This window comes from Gobio gobio (genome assembly GCF_949357685.1).
Source record: "Gobio gobio genome assembly, chromosome: 20".
In the NCBI taxonomy this organism is placed as follows: Eukaryota; Metazoa; Chordata; class Actinopteri; order Cypriniformes; family Gobionidae; genus Gobio; species Gobio gobio.
In genome coordinates, this window is record NC_137113.1 from 13,467,847 (window position 1) to 13,485,885 (window position 18,039).

At 38.3% G+C, this 18,039-nt stretch overlaps 2 protein-coding genes across 3 annotated transcripts in view; both read right to left on the reverse strand.

The window, feature by feature from the left end:
* Positions 1-18,039, reverse strand: part of LOC307116822 (uncharacterized protein) — a 56,807-nt gene that overhangs the window by 9,441 nt on the left and 29,327 nt on the right. Inside the window, exons 1-3 of one of the 2 annotated variants that reach the window (XM_079801223.1) lie at positions 2,493-2,748; positions 1,416-1,520; positions 870-945 (exon numbers count right to left, since the gene is read on the reverse strand). In XM_079801223.1, the coding sequence (XP_079657349.1) occupies positions 870-945; positions 1,416-1,520; positions 2,493-2,529 (218 nt within the window). In that variant the 5' untranslated portion in view covers positions 2,530-2,748. Of the gene's footprint in view, positions 1-869; positions 946-1,415; positions 1,521-2,492; positions 2,749-18,039 lie in introns of those variants that run through there. The other variant, XM_079801222.1, reaches the window with a different exon arrangement.
* LOC307143738 (galanin receptor 2a) lies at positions 11,205-14,291 on the reverse strand (the record flags this gene model as incomplete). Its single annotated transcript, XM_079845499.1, has 2 exons — positions 11,205-11,946; positions 13,945-14,291. The coding sequence occupies 2 exons, from the start codon at positions 14,289-14,291 to the stop codon at positions 11,205-11,207; spliced, it is 1,089 nt and encodes a 362-aa protein (XP_079701625.1).

Sequence of the window (18,039 nt, forward strand, 5' to 3'; positions counted from 1 at the left end):
GCGCACACACACACACACACACACACACACACACACACGGTTTACAGGGAGTTGGTGTGCTATAATTATAGCTGTGTGATATTGTAGTATTTTTGATACAATAATATTTGTATATATAATTGTAGGTATCTGAGCACTGGCGATTCATTCACCAGCATTGCCAGCAGTTTTAGGTTGGGCATCAGCTGTAGGTGGAAAAACGGATGCGAAAAACGCAGAAAATCGAACCTGTTCCGATTTTTTTTTTGACGGACGAAAGTTTCGGAGGCAGTGTACAAGCGTAATTGACATAACGTGAGGTCGAATTTATTTTTTGACGTGCGAAAATTTCGCATGCGAATTAAGTGTGCAAAGGCCTTAAGCCTGTTATTTTGGTTCAGGAGGAACTGTAAAAGGTGGCTGCTGTTTCGGTTGCGGTGCTCGGTGACTGACGTCTGTCTAAATCTGCATAGCATGAGGACGTGTGATATCTGCGTGAGCAGGTGTGCTGAGGTATGAAAATACATAAGTTGACAGGCAGGTAGGACCTTGTAACATTGCATTGGTCCTATGCATTCCACAGTCGATATATATATATATATATATATATATATATATATATATATATATATATATATATATATATATATATATATATATATATATATATATATATATATATATATATATATATAAATACATTTAGACCACCTTAACTTAATGATTGCTATCAGGATGTGAAGATACATTCAACCAGCAGCATAAACAAACAATGTTTCCGGAACAAATTGCCTCCCCTGCCTTTAATTAGACTTCGAATACCAGATTTTATTTTCACCCTATGGTAAATTACACTAAAAATGAGAAGGAATGAGTGCATAAAGACTCACCTGCCACATGTGTCGTGCTGTAGAAGCTGTTCAAAACAATGCCAGTAATCTCTATGTGCCAAGCTGAGAACAGGCTCTACAAAAAATGAATGACATGCAGCATTTATACATAGTGACCTTTACATGCACTTTTATTTGCTTGTATTTTTTTTATCTAAGAGAAAAATACTGCCACTAATAATTATTTTTATGGGTTGTTTTTGCAAACACTTGTTGGCTGCTTTTCCTTTCACCATCTTTGTTTTATGTTTTGTAAAGAAATGCTTATGTAGACAGTTTATTGTGTACAACTACTTTGAAGCATTTAAGCAAAAACATTCGGGTCAAAAGGTTATAACATCATCGGAAAAATAAATTGAGTTAAGTGTGTCCAAATTTCTACAGTATTGTCAATATACACATCCTTATTATGTAATGTGTATGTATTTTCTGGCACAATGTGTGCCAGGTGTATAATGACTCATAATTGAGTGTGTGTCCTGTGTTTGCTGACAGATGACGATGTGCAGGTGTACAGGAGAGTGTGTGTTGGTGTGCGGAGCTCACGCTGTAGTCCCTTTTGCAGTATAAGTTCCAGGAGCTCACAGCAGGATGCCAGGTGTGGATTGGAGTCAGTCACAGTGCCCTCCGATTTCAAATTCAGAATGCACACTTGGAATTAACAGGGAGGATGATGGTTAATGATTAGATGTCTGTTTTTAACCACAAAATGTAATGTAGGTGGCATCATTAAACAAGACCAAAACAGCACACACTGGCATAGGCCTACTCGGTTGCCAGGAATATGATAAAACAAGATGGGTCTGGAGCGGAGTGATTAGAGAACACTGGGAAATTTCTGTCGCTCACTACTCCAGACCGGCTTTCGGTTTGTGTTTTGGTTGTATTTTCACTGGGAGAGAGAAATATGTTAAATATTAACCAAATGCCCTATTGTGATGAGTTAAACGGCTTTTCAAACAATAAAAAATGGAGGGTGGGACTTGATTTTGTCCATCATAATTGATTGGATCGTTGTGACAGGTTGATCCCGCCCTTACGCCAGTAAACACGTCACCAGAGAAGAGATGTAGCCTAGCTGCAAGAGGGAGGGGAAGTTATTTTCATTAAAGATTACCAGGCCAAAAATAATGTGTACGGATAAATCATTAATATTACCACAATAATTCATAAAAAAAATAAGAATTGTCCATTTTGATTTCATGGTGGCTTTCTCACGTATTAGCATGATAGAAACAGGCGACACACTTTGAATACTTAATAAGCTCGGTTTTATTAAATAGGTTACAAATGTTTGTTTAGCCGCGTATTGGTTCCTGAGATGTACAAATATGAGGATATTGTAACGCAGATAGAGCAGCAATTAAACATCCCCTCCAGTGTGGCCACTTCAGTCTCATATTAAAAATTCAAAACCGGGTTTCTGAGTGCGCAAAACAAGTATGCTAGCCGTCTATTTATCTACCAACAACAGGCGCTGCTAACAGAAGCTCCCAGACACCCTGTCATCTTCAGTTACGTGACCAGAACAGCTGATCAATAACCATACAACAGCACATCGAAGATGTCAGATACAGCCTTTAGTATGCGTAACTGTTAATGATGATGGGATATGAAACCTACCTTTAAGTGTTTCGATAAGCGGGTCTTTTGCTGGCATTATTGTCAACGCGCATATTCCGCCACATCTATCATACACTGAAAAGTAAATGCAAATAACCCGTCATCGGAGGTTTGTTTTCTCAAGGTTGCTTCATGAGTGAAATGTGAATCATATTCAGTGGTGACACCCGTCCCTTCTACCGCCCCTTTATGAACCAATATGATATGATGGAGGTGATGAAGATGATGGCGCCCTCTCTATTAATTCAATAAATCTACAGGTCGTTCCCAACACCCTGTAAACATTACTCAAACCGTGGAAGAGCTTGTTTTAAAATTTCAATAAATAACAACAAAAATAATAATTTAGAGTAGCCTATTAAGCTAAAAAAAAAAATAATGTTCACACTCTCAGTTGTTTATTATTCACAAGTGTAGATTCTTTTTTTTCTGAAGTCATGAACATCCATGTCATCTCAAATTATGTATTGTGCTTGGACATTTTATATTTTAAACTTAAATATATAAAATTACCAGCTCTGCCTAAATACACAAAATTAAATATTTCGTTCTTATTTTCTGCATAATTAACAACAAAATGCAGCTTGGTTGGAATTTATTTACTTATTTAGTAGTGTAAATAGCTCTATAAATTAATGTATATTTCTTTCTTTCAAATTAGTAGCCTACAATACGCATCCACAGTTCCTTTAGTGCAATATTGGGCCTTTGTTTGACAGCAGTTAACATTTACTTTTCTTGTTGTTGATAAAGTCTTAGATCCTAATTGGATCTACTTCACTGAAGGTACAAATCTGCTGTGAGGCAACATCTCTGTTCAATTCACTGAGCATGCTTTAACTTACAGGCTCTTCCATTAGGACTGATTGGAAACATACGGCAAAGGACGGCAACTACCTGTTACGTCCCAGTGTGGTGCCTGAAATGATGGAGCTTATGAAGGCTGCAGCAGGATCTAGACGTAAGCAGTGTTTAACTTTAAGGAAACTGCATGGTGGTTAGGTACTGAATGTTGATTTGTAACCTTTTCAGCCATGATGACACTGCAATGCAATATACTGCACATGTAAGCGCATCTGTACAATATAATATCTGAAAGAAGAATGTCATATGCACCTAAAATGGCTTGAGGGTGAGTAAATCATGGGGTAATTTTCATTTTTGGGTTTTCACATTTCATGTGCCCCGCTTTACTATCCCATGAGGCCACGGGAGAGGTTTTGTGAGCGGCAGTGAAGCGACATAACTGACGCTGGGAGGTCACATGATGATGACAGCATGGTACGTCCAGATTACATTCATGCGACACACTCATACTATATAGAACATACTTTTTTAGCAGTCGTGAAGTAATTACTTGTTCAAAATAAGTACCTTCTCAAGAGAGTATGTGATTTTGGATGCAGTACAGACTGAACGTGATAATTTGTACACACTGAGGTGTGTGGTGGGCAGATGTGTCATCGTTAGAGAGACACCAAGTACATGCTATATATCAACATCAGTTAAGTCATCTCATGCCCCCGAGAAGCGAGGCAGAAGACTGGATCTTAATTGGTAAACTTTGACTTGACTGTAACACTAGGCTATCGCATTGCATTTTCAGGAGAAAGCCATTAAAAATGTGTGGGTGTTGGTAGAGTGAACATCACACACAAGAACAAACTAGAAGAGGCCAACTCACTGTCAGAAAATACCATTGAGCAGGTAAAGAACTAGTCAAGAGATTCATCCGGAATACTTCACATGCTGGTTTTATTTGAGGAATGTTTTAATGCATAATTGTTTTTACTAATAAAAATATTTTATAAATAAAACAAAGATTTTTGGAGTACCTTTTACCAGAAAATATATTTTTTCAGTCTTTCTATTTCAAATGTTCACATTTAAAGGGTTACATTTTTGATGAAATTCGAGAGCTTTCTGACCCCACATAGACTGCAACATTATTACCACTTTCAAGGTCCAGAAAGGTAGTAAAGACCCCATTAAAATAGTCCATGTGACTAAAGTGGTTCCGTAATGTTATGAAGCGACAAGAATACGAAATAATGTATAATAAAATACAAAAATAATGACTTTATTCAACAATTTCTTCTCTTCCTTGTCTCCTATGCTGTTCACGTTGCAAACAGTGCAACGCTTCCGGGTTCTATGTCAGAACACTGGCTCTGTATTGGCCGACGCTGTTCACGTGAGCACCACAACGTATGAGTGTGATGCTGATTGTGCACAAAAAGTATTCTTGTCACTTCATTACATTAAGGTTGAACCACTGGAGTCACATAGACTATTTTTACAATGTCTTTACTACCTTTCTGGGCCTGGAAAACCACTTTCAAGGCCCAGAAAGGTAGTAAAGACTTTGTTAAAATAGATTACGTTGCAGTCTATGTGGGGTTAGAAATCACTTTGATTTAATACAAAAATTCTTAAAGGGATCTCCTGGTGTTAAGACTTGTATGGCTTAATATAACATAAATGAGGTCTCTTACTGGAATATGTAGTAGAAAACCCATGAAAGATTTGCGTTATTTAAAAAATCCATTACATATTTGGACAATGGGCGGCGCCATTTTGTTTGCTTTCTAGGTCGATGACGTAGAATGGTTGCACTCGGCAATGAACTGGGGCTACCCGTAGCTATTTTTACCACAACGCAAAAAACGACAAACCACGTTAAACAAAACCAATTAATTGTGCTGTAATTGCATTTAAAGGAACACTCATCCGTTTTTAGAAATAGGGCTTATTCAACCTCTTTCCTACATTTAGATATGTGAGCAAATGCATTTTTGTCTCAGTGCATACATTGTTTTAGTTTGGCAGGGTCGCCACTAGCTTAGCTTAGCATAATTAATGGAATCCTATGTTGCCAGCTAGCATGTCCCGAGTAAAAGTGATCCCAAAAAAAAAAAAAATCCACCTAATTACTTCTTGTGGCCTGATATTCACAACGAGTACAAATAGCGATGCAGATTAAGGTGATTTCCTAGGCAGATATTGATTTGGGACTATATTATGGGGAAGTACAGGCAAAGCACTGCTATTGGGCGCAGAGATATCACGCAACACATGAAATCCCACAACTTCCGTCAACATACCGGCGTGCAAACGCGACAAAAAACTGTGTGCACCGAGTGTCTTGTCTTTTGGATTGTTTATTTTGAGAAGTTACAGCAAACACGGTAATTGCCTGCGTAGTAAAAGGTGAGAACAAGCAACGGACATACACTAATGTAATGTTTCACAGAATTCCATCGAATGTGGAACTGAGAAATAAATGGCTAGCTGCTCTGGATATCTGTACTTCAACGCCTCTCTACAAAATTAAACAGTATCGTGTTTGCGAAGAACATTTTGCACCGGAGGACTACTTTGAAAAAATGCAATATGGGCCAAGAAAGACGGTACTACGTCTGAAAGATACGGCTGTCCCATCCATTTTCAAAGCACAGGCAGAACAAAGTGCATTTGTAAATTGTCTTTTATTACTCTTCCTTATGTTATTGTTTGCCTTTATTCGGTTGTAAGATAGATGCTGAGAAGCTATATATAGACTACGGTTCAAATAAAGTTAGCTCCTCTAGTATAACCTCATGTTGAATTCAACATGTTTTGCGTGAACAACCAAAACTAAAATAAAAAACAATGTTATTGTTACCTGTGAGATGAAATGAATGAGGGCTATATTTCTCTCACCGAGTTAGCCTGGTTCTTTTGACTCAGGAGTTTTAATATAACTACTAGAGAGAAGGCTATACAAGCAGTTTGACCAAAGGAAGTAGCAGAACAGTCTTCAATGTTTATGTACATTTTATATGTTGACATATATGACATTGCATTCATGTGCTGTTCGGCTGTTGAGCGATCGCAACCTCCTCCTCCTGTTGTTCTATTTCCAAAGCACGCAGGCGTAGCTCCTCTTCTGAAAACTCTGGTTCATAGAGGTATGGTTCTGGATCTTAACTGTCTAAGAAGTAACCCTCTTCGTCTCTTACAAAATCAGCCAAGTTCATCGCCATTCATGTACTGTATGAAAAATATCCAGCTACTATTCACGCCGATATGTTGACGGAAGTTGTGGGATTTCATGTGTTGCGTAATATCTCTGCCCCCAAGTAGCAGTGCTTCGCCTGTGCTTCCCCATAATATAGTCCCAAGTCAATATCTGCCTAGGAAATCGCCTAGTCTTAATCTGCATCGCTATTTGTACTCGTTGTGAATACGCAGGCCACAAGATGTAATTAGGTGGGGGGTTTTTTTGGATCACTTTTACTCTGGACATGCTAGCTGGCAACATAGGATTCCATTCATTATGCTAAGCTAAGCTAGCGGCGACCCTGCCAAACTAAAACAATGCATGCACTGAGACAAAAATGCATTTGCCCACATATCTAAATGTAGGAAAGAGGTTGAATAAGCCCTATTTCTTAAAACGGTGGAGTGTTCCTTTAACTCACTCAAACACATGCCCACAAACTCTCTCTCACACACACACACACACCAACAGATTGGTGTGTCCGCACACACATGCTCAATCAGGTGTAATGTTATACATGAGGGTTGACTTGTCACCTGGTTCTGATTTGGCAGGCCAGCACTCTCACTGGCTGAATCCGAAATCGCCCCCTATACCCTCAAATAGGGCATTATTTAAGGGGACAGCCACTTGTAGTGGTGTCCGAAACCACAGTGGACGTTATTGAGTGCACTCATTCAATCCCACATTGCACCGCAATACCAAATGTATTCCTAATTAACTCACTCGTTTTCATTCACTCATCAAGTGAATGGTATTGGCTCAGTGGTTCATGTAGGTTGTCTACAAACTGGAAGGTTGGTGTTTCGATCCCCGGTTTCACCTGACCAAGTGCCGAGGTGTCCATGAGCAAGACACCTAACCCCAGCTGCTCCCGACGAGCTGGATGGCGCCTTGCATGGCTGACACCGCCGTCGGTGTGTGAATGAGTGTATGAATGGGTGAATGTGAGGCAAATGTAAAGCGCTTTGGATGGCCGTAGGTCTGTTAAAAGCGCTATATAAATGCAGTCCATTTACCATTTATTTGTGGACTAACGTAGGGAGTAATGATTGAGGTTTTAGGGGGCGATTTCGGATTCGGCCCTGTCGTGGAGACTGACGAGAGCAGCACATTTTTCGAGTTGTGTTGTGGTGAAAATAGATAAGGAGAACGGCAGTTGATTGCCGAGTGCAACCATTCTACGTCATCGACATAGAACGCAAACAAAATGGCGGCGCCCATTGTCCAAATATGTAATTTTTTAAATAACGTAGATCTTTCATGGGTTTTCTACTACATATTTCAGTAAGAGACCTCATTTATGTTATATTAAGCCATACAAGTCTTAACAACAGGGGATCCCGTTAATTTGTGTTCTGAAGATGAACGAAGGTCTTACAGGTTTGGAAGAACATGAGGGTGAGTAAGAAATTACAGAATTTTCATTTTTGGGTGGACTAATGCCGCGTTCCAGGCAACCCGTAACCCGTGTTTTTCCAACCTTCTACCCGTGAAAGTGCACTGGAACGGCAGCCAAACCCGTGACTTCCCACCCGTGAACTCGTACTATATCTATGTACTCCCAGTTACGAGTTTTGACGTCACAGCCCGCAAAGCAACAATGGCAGCCCCTACGGATGCAGTGTTTATGAAACAAGTATACAAATAACGTAAAAAAAAAGGTATAACAGCTTTTCTTGCCGTATGCGCTGTTTTTCTCCTCCGTTTTCCTCAAATAAGCAAGGAGTAAGCACCTTTGGCGATAGAAATTATTATAAATGAGCATAAGCCCCGTACTGTCCGCCATGCTTTGTTTACATCTAACTACCACACAATTCCTTGCGCTCAGGCACTTTGGCGTGACTTTGCCTGGAACACTATAAAGTCGTGAGTCGTGGTTTGTAATTTAAAAAGTTGTAATTTACGGGCTCAAAAACCTGCCTGGAACGCAGCATAACCCTTTCATTCAATGTGTTACTTACCATCTCTTTCTAATTATTTGTTAAATTTAGCATTTTTGACTCATTTTATGATCCAGTGTTATTTTTAATATTTGTAAATATTACAATGTTTAATGAAATGTTTAAAAAAAGAATGTTTAATGAAAACTAGAAATTAGTGATCATTTAAATTAAATTAAATTAATAAAATTATACTGAGTGCTTTGTATTTCCATTGACAAACCTGGTGCACTACATATAAATGTCATTTTTAATTGAACATAGGTGTAAATGAGATATAAGAGCTCAGGCAGATTGGAAGAGTTTGGTCTGTTCCTCAGAGAAAGCTATTAAGGATCATACAGATTTATGGTTCTTTTCTTAGCTTGGCATTATAAATCACAACCCACTGGATTATTTTGCAAAAAGAAGCTTGAAGGTGAGTAAATAGCAAAATCATTTTCATGGTCTAACTCATGGTTTCCCAACCCTGTTCTAGAGGCATACCAACAGTGCAAATTTTGGATTTTTCCCTTAATCGACCCATCTATTTCGAGTCTTGGAGTCTCTACTAAGGAGCTGATGAGTGGAGTCAGGTGTGCTTGATTAGGAAGAGTTGGAAAATGTGTTGTGTTGGTCTGCCTCCAGGGAACAGGGTTGGGAAACACTGGCCTAACTATGATCTAAAGGACGAGATTTCTTTTGGGACACGTTTCTTTACTGACTGCCTTAATTGTCCATGACTATCATGTCTGCTCTTTGCCAAAAAGTCAGATCAATGTTAGGCTCCTGGTGAAGAGCTAAATTGGTGACTGGCTGCAATAGGACACATGGGAAGGATAATCATGGAGACCAGAGGAGCATAATCATCATCAGTAGAGAGAGCCAGAATTGCTTTTGCCACTCCACAGCTGTCCTCTATGCCAATCTGTTGGACTGCAGAGTGGCTCTTCAAGAAGAACCGTAAGTATGAAAGACATTGGCACCAAAGTCTCCTGCACAATTACGTAGTGCATGAAGGTCACTCAAATTAACATTCACACTCAGTGACCCGTTTCTAGTAGTATTACTAAAAAAAAAAAACTAATTGCCAAAATGGCAGCAGCTTGTACTTTATAGAGAAGAGGTCCTCAGAAAGATTTGCCCTCTTCCCTTTTTAAGCATATAAGCAGCGTCATGGGAAATATAAAATAGCCACAAATCTGGTTAAATAAAGTTGCTAAATGAGGCTGCAACGCTGGGTTTTTTCCACTGATGGAGCAAATCAGAAAGCACATATTACCCACAAACTTACTAAGCAACAGCTGAGCTTGAAGCAGCTACACGTTAGAACCAGCCAACTGGCACATTCCCAGTAAAGCCAGATCCAGGGAGAACAAAGATGAGTGGATATTCTAGTGCAGATCTGTTTCATAACAGCTCGAGCAATGATTCAATACACTCTGTTGCTTAGGAATCATCAGACCAACACTTATTTTCATTGCAGTTACGAATCGTTTATTTATTAGCCTAAGTAGAAGACGCATTCAACACATTATCTTTAGAATTCATAACATGCTTGACAAACCCATAGACATATAAGACACAAAAGAGGTAGTGGTAGATATATACTGAGGCATTTTATATAATGTTGCAAACAATATTAATATAATTTATTTTTCTTTCAGCTGTTGTCCTTGAAAAACTGTAAATGCAAACAGTTTGCTATACGGGCCAATGACAATTTTTTTTTAACCACATATTCACACCACTGTTCAAATATTTGGGGAAGAATTATACAGCCTTGATGAGCACAAGAGACTTCTTTCAAAAACATTACACAATCCTCCAAAAATGTTAATGGTAGTGTACCTTTCCAATACAGATTGTTTTTAATTTATGAGTTTTAATATTTTGAATATCAAAATAATATCCTCAAAAATAAAAGGGTGAATTTTTTAAATAAAATCTTATTAGTTTTACTTTATTTTTAAACAAAAAAAATTATTAAACTGCTTATTTGGAAATATTTAATGTTTAAATATTTTAAATACCACTAAAACCATGTGGTGCAATATATATATATATATATATATATATATATATATATATATATATATATATATATATATATATATATATATATATATATATATATATATATATATACATATATATATATATATATATATATATATATATATATATATATATATATACATATATATATATATATATATATATATATATATATATATATATATGTTTTCCAAAACCATATTTTTTTTTTCTTTATCACAGACATTGACCCATACAACAGATCCTTGCAATAACCCAAACGGAGATGAGGATGGCAGGGGAATATTAAGGTGACAAATTCTAAAAAATATGTTCAAATATGATCAAATTGTTATGAATGTTTGAACCAAACAACTTGATCCCGGCACTGTCCTCTGATAATTGAATCTATTCGTACCTCCGGATAACCGTATATGAGTCACAGTCACAAAACACACAGTCACCACCGCACAGTGACGAAAGCTGCCAACATTGACAAAACACAGACATGAGAGATTTTACACTTTAAATATCAGTCACTGTCTTCATCAAGAACACAAAAAGCACTGCTTCCTCTCTACCTGACAAACTGTGCCTATATGACAACTTTGGTTACGTAATCACAGCTCAAATGCTGTTAAAAGCCCTGGAAAAGAAGAGTTTTATACTTTAGAGAGCACTGATTTGACAGCGGGTGAGAGTGTAAGTGGATTATGTCACATTGAATGTCATGAAGGCACTTGTCATCATCTTCTTGCTACTTTTGCTCCAGAGGCGACCCCGGGTTGACCCGTCGCTATGATTGGATCCTTCACACGTGGCAGCTTCCATCAGGCTTACCGTCTGCGCCGGCTGCACGTTGTGGATGCGGTTTACGACCCGGTTAGGGAGCGCACAGCCAAACACCTTCTTGAAGCCCTTGCGGAAGTGCTTAGACACCAGGGCGTACACGATGGGGTTCAGGCAGGAGTTGGTGTACGCCACCAGGTGAGAGAGAATACGGATGACGTAGGTTGTGTGGTTGAGCGGGAAGTGGCCGAACCACATGCACAAGATAACCAGGTGATGCGGCAACCAGCATAAACAGAAGAGCACAGCCACAATGATTATCATCTTGGTCACCTTGCGCTTGGCCTTGCGGGATTCCGACATGTCCTGCATGGGGTCCACGGAGGTCCACAGGTAGCGGATGGTGCGGGCGTACGTGATGCCGAGAATGAGGACTGGGATGAGGTAGCCGAATATGAAGGTGCAGACGTCCATGGCTCGACGATGATGGCTGTTCCACACCGGGATGCAAAGGGTGGTCCCGTTTAGATCCATCTGCTGGAAATAGCTGAGATAAGGGCTGGAGAAGAACAGCGATAGCGCCCACACCAGGCTAATGGAGGTCAGAGCGTTACGGGGTGTTCTCGTCTCTCTTGAGCGCAAGGGGTACCGAATGGCGAGATATCTGTTGAGAACATGCAATTATAATACATCAATATATATATATATTTTTTTATTATTACTAAATTAATTACTTACTAGTAAGTCAATATTGCAGCGTTTATTATAAATTATTTATCCATGCACATCCTTATTTTTTTCATGTTCCCTCGTAATCAAAATAACTCCCCTTCCCTTTTTGTCTCATCTATTCTCTGATGACGTGTTTACTGGTGCGAGGGCGGGACAACCTGTCACTCACAAATGATCATAGCAATAGCAAACCACAATGATCCTAACCAAAATCAAGTCCCACCCTACATTTTTTTTTTCTGATTTGAGCTGTTTGACTCAGATATACACTATATTGCCAAATGTTTTGGGACGCCTGCCTTTACATGCACATGAACTTTAATGACAGCCCATTCTTAATCCATAGGGTTTAATATGGAGTTGGCCCAACATTTGCAGCTATAACAGCTTAAACTCTTCTATGTACTCTCCACAATGTTTAGGAATGTGTTTATGGGAATTTTTGACCATTCTTCTAGAGGCACAAGTTGTGAGGTCAGGCACGGATGTTGGACGAGAAGTCCTGGCTCGCAGTCTCCGCTCTAATTCATCCCAAAGGTGTTCTAGCGGGTTGAGGTCAGGACTATGTTGCAGCAGGGCAGTCAAGTTCCTCCCCACCAAACTCACTCATCCATGTCTTTATGGATCTTGCTTTGTGCACTGGTGCACAGTAATGTTGGAACAGGCTGGGGCCATCCCCAAACTGTTCCCACAAAGTTGGGAGCATGAAATTGTCCAAAATGTCTTGGTATGCTGAAGCATTAAGAGTTCCTTTCACTGGAACTAAGGGGCCAAGCCCCAACCCTGAAAAACAACCCCACACCATAACCCCCCCTCCACCAAACTTTAAACTTGGCACAATGCAGTCAGGCAAGTACCGTTCTCCTGGCAACCGCCAAACCCAGACTCGTTCATCGGTTAACCAGACAGAGAAGCGTGATTCGTCACTCCAGAGAACACGTCTCCACTGCTCTAGAGTCCAGTTGCGGCGTGCTTTACACCACTGCGTCCGATGCTTTGCATTGCACTTGATGTAAGGCTTGGATGCAGCGGCTCAGCCATGGAAACCCATTCCATGAAGCTCTCTGTTCTTGAGCTAATCTGAAGGTCACACGAAGTTTGGAGGTCTGTAGCAATTGACTCTGCAGAAAGTTGGTGATTTCTACGCAATGTGCGCCTTGGCATGCACTGACCCCGCTCCGTGATTTTACGTGGCCTACCACTTCGTGGCTGAATTGCTGTTGTTCCCATTTGCTTCCACTTTGTTATAATATCACTAACGGTTGACCGTGGAATATTTAGTAGTGAGGAAATTTCATGAATGGACTTATTGCACAGGTGGCAACCTATCACAGTACCACGCTCGAATTCACTGAGCTCCTGAGAACGACCCATTCTTTCACAAATGTTTGTAGAAACGTCTGCATGCCTAGGTGCTTGATTTTATACACCTTTGGCCATGGAAGTGTTTGGAACACCTGAATTCAATTATTTGGATTGGTGTCCCAATACTTTTGGCAATTTAGTGTACGTCACAATAGTGAAGAATATGTTTTTAGCAATGTGCAATTCAGCCATTTTTCTGCACAAATACCCTTCACATTAGACTGATGATTATATTCTGATTATATTAATCATTTAATTTCAAAAGTGCTATATGTTAATGTTAATGCATAATTAAACAGTTGCATTGTTTACAAAATTATACCAAGATAATTAAAAATTAAAATGACATTTGTATCACATACCGTCAAATTCGTTCGAAATTAAAGTTTCTTTCTGCACTGTTCGGATTAAGTGCCGTGCATGCTAACACTTTCCTTCAGTAGCCTACAATTATTGCATATTACTGACTATATAACATCTCAATCAATTACGCGTTTCACGACCTGGAACTGGAACACGAGCTGGAAAGAAAAGCGCGCGCTGTTTGTGCGCTACAGGATCGTACCTGTCCAGAGACACAGCTGCCAGAGTAAAGATGCTCGCGTACATGGTCAGGTAGATGATAAAGTGCACAGCTTTGCAGACGAAGGGTCCAAACACCCACTCGTCCATGGTGTAGATTGTAGCCTGGAGAGGCACGCAGAAGACGATGAAGCAGAGGTCCGCCAGCCCGAGGTTCAGAATGAACAGGTTGGTGCTCTTTGTGTTTATCTGGCCGTTGCGGATGAGAACTGCGAGCACAAGACAATTCCCCACGGTACCAACCAAAAAAATGATAGAGAATATGACAGAAATTATTACCGACTCAACTTTCCAGTTGGAGGAGAAGTGAATCTGCTGAGAGGTGTTCATCTTGCACGCAGTGAAACGTCTAAAAAGCTTCAACGCTGATAGGCACCATTTGGACACGGGTAAAGAAAAGAATTGTCATTTTTGCGCTAAGTCCTATAAAACAGGATACCCAAACACAACGAGAAAAGAAAAGCATCTTCTATCTGGACGGTTTTCACGCAGGTACAGATGAGGTGGATGTGACTGAACATCTGAACATCACTCCCTTCACCAGCCTCCTCCCCTTATACTCAACTATTTATCAAGAACTTTTTTCTTTCTTATACACTGTAAAACATTATATAAATGAATAAAAATTAAATATAACATTTTGAAACTATATAGCAGTGTATAAAAAAGATAAAAGGGCTCGGGAGCGCGCGTCAACGTCACATCATTTTGCTGGCGAAAACAGCCTATGACGGGTCTCGTTTTTTAAGTTTCGTTACAGGTTGTTCACACATTGGTAATAAAAAGGCGATTAACTTTAATGTCTGGCTCCACTGTGACAGCATACCCCATTATAATGCTATAAATAGTGTGACAATATAACTTACCCTGTTGTCACAAAAATAAAATTCATCTTTTTTTCCTGAGCAACAAATGTTGAAATGTTCAATAGCAATTGTCTATACAGAAACTCATAAAAAAAAAAACATGTCTTGAAAAATATTAAACCGTACAAAGTGTGGCAGCCCTGCTTTCCCCTTAAATACAGCTCATTTAAAGGGATAGTTCACCCAAAGTTGAAGATTACCCTATGATTTACTCAACCTCAAGCCTTCCTAGGTGTATATGACATTCTTTTTTCAGACAAATACAATCGTGAATTATATTTAAACATGTCCTGGCTAATCCAAGCATTATAATGCAGCATAATCACATGTCAACCAAACAATGAAACCAAACACCTTAGGCTAATGACTGTTGACTTTGCTTACATGATGGAATATCTTACATCTCGCAAAAACGACATGTAACCAAATTCAAGGTTATTTTGGCTAGAAGTGAGTTACTCATAGCCGGACTATATCGGGTCTTTAGTTAACCGAGACGATGAAATGACAGCTATTGCTTGCTGGGTAAGATTGGTCTCCTATTGTTTTTATGACGAGAGTTCACACACTTAGACATCATTTATCTAGACCTGCATTTGACAACTTTGTAAACTATATAGCAATGTTATACCAAAAGAAAATCATTTTAAAAAGCCTGCACACTCTATCAATGAAGAGAAGGACACAAATTGTAAGATACAACCACTGTTTTAATGGCAATATGTGTATTCATATGTGCATTTCATATACCAAACATATGCAGTGAGGCTTTATCTTTTGGGGTCAAGGGTGTTTTTAGCATGCTTGGAGTGCTGTATTGACCAATCAGCATCAATGAACCAGAACAATTTGTTATAATTAAAACATAAGCTAAAGGACAAGCTTGTGAATATCAGTCATAAAGTGGAATCTTTACAACGCTTTTAGCCATGGCCCATGACTATAGTCACAATTAAGCTTAGAATTGAGCACCTTATTGCTTAAATACAATGGTTACTACAGTAAAAATATTAAGAACATTACAATATTATTTTATTAAGTAAATTCATTAATTGGATCTTTTTACAAGATATAGTCCCAAAATAATCACCATTAAGTTTAATACATAATATCGCTATTGTTTTGTGATATACTGTAATGCTGAATTTATCATAATAAAGTAATATAATAAGTAATATTATTTTATAACTTGATAATCTAAAGTGTCAAAGATCCATTGTTTTTACATTCAGTCCAATACAATCAGCGATATAGCCTATAATTGTAAAAATAAAGGTTTCAAAAGGGGGTTTTCACATAGAAGAACCATTTGAACATTTCCAGGAAAAGTTCTTAAAATAACATTTTTTTCTCTGTGAAGAACATTTTAACAATCTAAAGAAATGTTTTTCACTTTAAAGAACTTTTGTGGGATGGAAAGGGATGTTAAATGTTATTTCTGGAATCACAGATGCTTTTAAAGAACCCTTATTAGGGTGAAATACCTGATTCAATTCCGTTTTATTCTGTCCTCTGATCGCCCTCTAGAGGTAAATGAATAGCGTGACTTTTTTTTTACTACAAGAAAGTTCATTGAGTACAATCCCTGGGTAAATTACATCAGATAGGAATACCTTTGCATATTGAATAGATCTATGTATCTATTTGTGATATCTGCAATGCCGTACCATGACATACAAACAATAATGCGCAGTCATATCCCACATATCTGTTAACATAATCTGTATAGGAGCTCAAACCACCAATTAGTCACAAGACTCAGATTCATTGCTGTATCTGAAACCAGCTGATTCTGTAGGACTTGAGCTCTGATTGTGACAGGCAGAACTAATATCCTACGGTATCCTTTTCATCTCATCCTGGACCCAGAGACTTGACCCAGTTCCCTCAGAAGAACCCCATTCAGCCAGACCTGCCCCTGTCTGAACCCCACCATCCTTACAGTGTGAGTCACGTTTTTCCACTGCTACACATACACATACATTCGTTACTAAGTTTAACCACTGCTCTTTACAGGAGACAGAGCTGTGCCATTTGTTTCCTTCTAGATTCAGTGGCATTATAACAAGAGTTTCAAGCTGATAAAACTGATCGGGGGAAAGTTTCAGAACATTTTAAATAGATATGACTTAGGCCTATACACTATGCCGGAATATTGCATTGCGATGCACTGGATCCAAGAAAACATTTCATTACAAAATTTTATATGTATAGAGTTACTTTCTGCATATAAAGATTTTTCTTAATTGTAATATCAGTTTTTGACCTTGTGATTTCAGCAACATGTATGCATGAACATGTAAACGCAAGTGTACCACAAGAGGGCAACACTGTCACAAAAGATGATAAAACTGTGGCACTGGATCGACACAAAACTGATGCTTGTACAGTTTTAAGCCACACAGAACTACCCACCTGTTGACATGATTCAGCTCTAACATATTTTACATGTTGGCATAAGCGAATGAAGAAGGTATCAAATCATAATGAAGTTCCCAAACATCTAATGTTGCTTCAGAACTTGAAAAATTCCACGTTTATAATATATAAAGCGGCACACTTCATCAAAGAGGTTTCAGTAAAATGAACCAAAACAGAAGAAACATTCACACACAACACACATTCTTACATATGCTTATGGATTTTTATGGTATTTAAGGTATTAAGGTCATTAATATTTTTAAATATTACATTTGATAAAATAGCATTCTTACATATTCTTATGGATTTTTATGGTATTTAAGGTATTAAGGTCATTCATATTTTTAAATATTACATTTGATAAAATATATTATTATTTATTCATATTATTAGGTATGTGTGCACAATTAAATGGCAGCATTTTTGATCATTTTCACAAAACTTTCCCCGAAATATTTTGTTGTATGAAAATCAAACATGCAATATAAAACATTTTATTCTAGCTTAATGCATTTTTCATTAAAATTTTCATTAAAAAAAAGCAACATTTTGAACAAAAAGCTTAGAAAATTGCCTGATCTGATTTTAGAAAGGTAATCAAAGCATAATGTTTGATGATCACGTCATTTTACATGTGAATAAGCTCTGGCTGCGTTCCAAAATCACATACTCTGTTGAGTAGGTACTTATTTTGAATAAATAATTACTTCACGACTGCTAAAAAATCGGTTCTATATAGTATGAGTGTTTGTGTAATATGAGTGTAATCTGGACGTACTACATTTGCCATG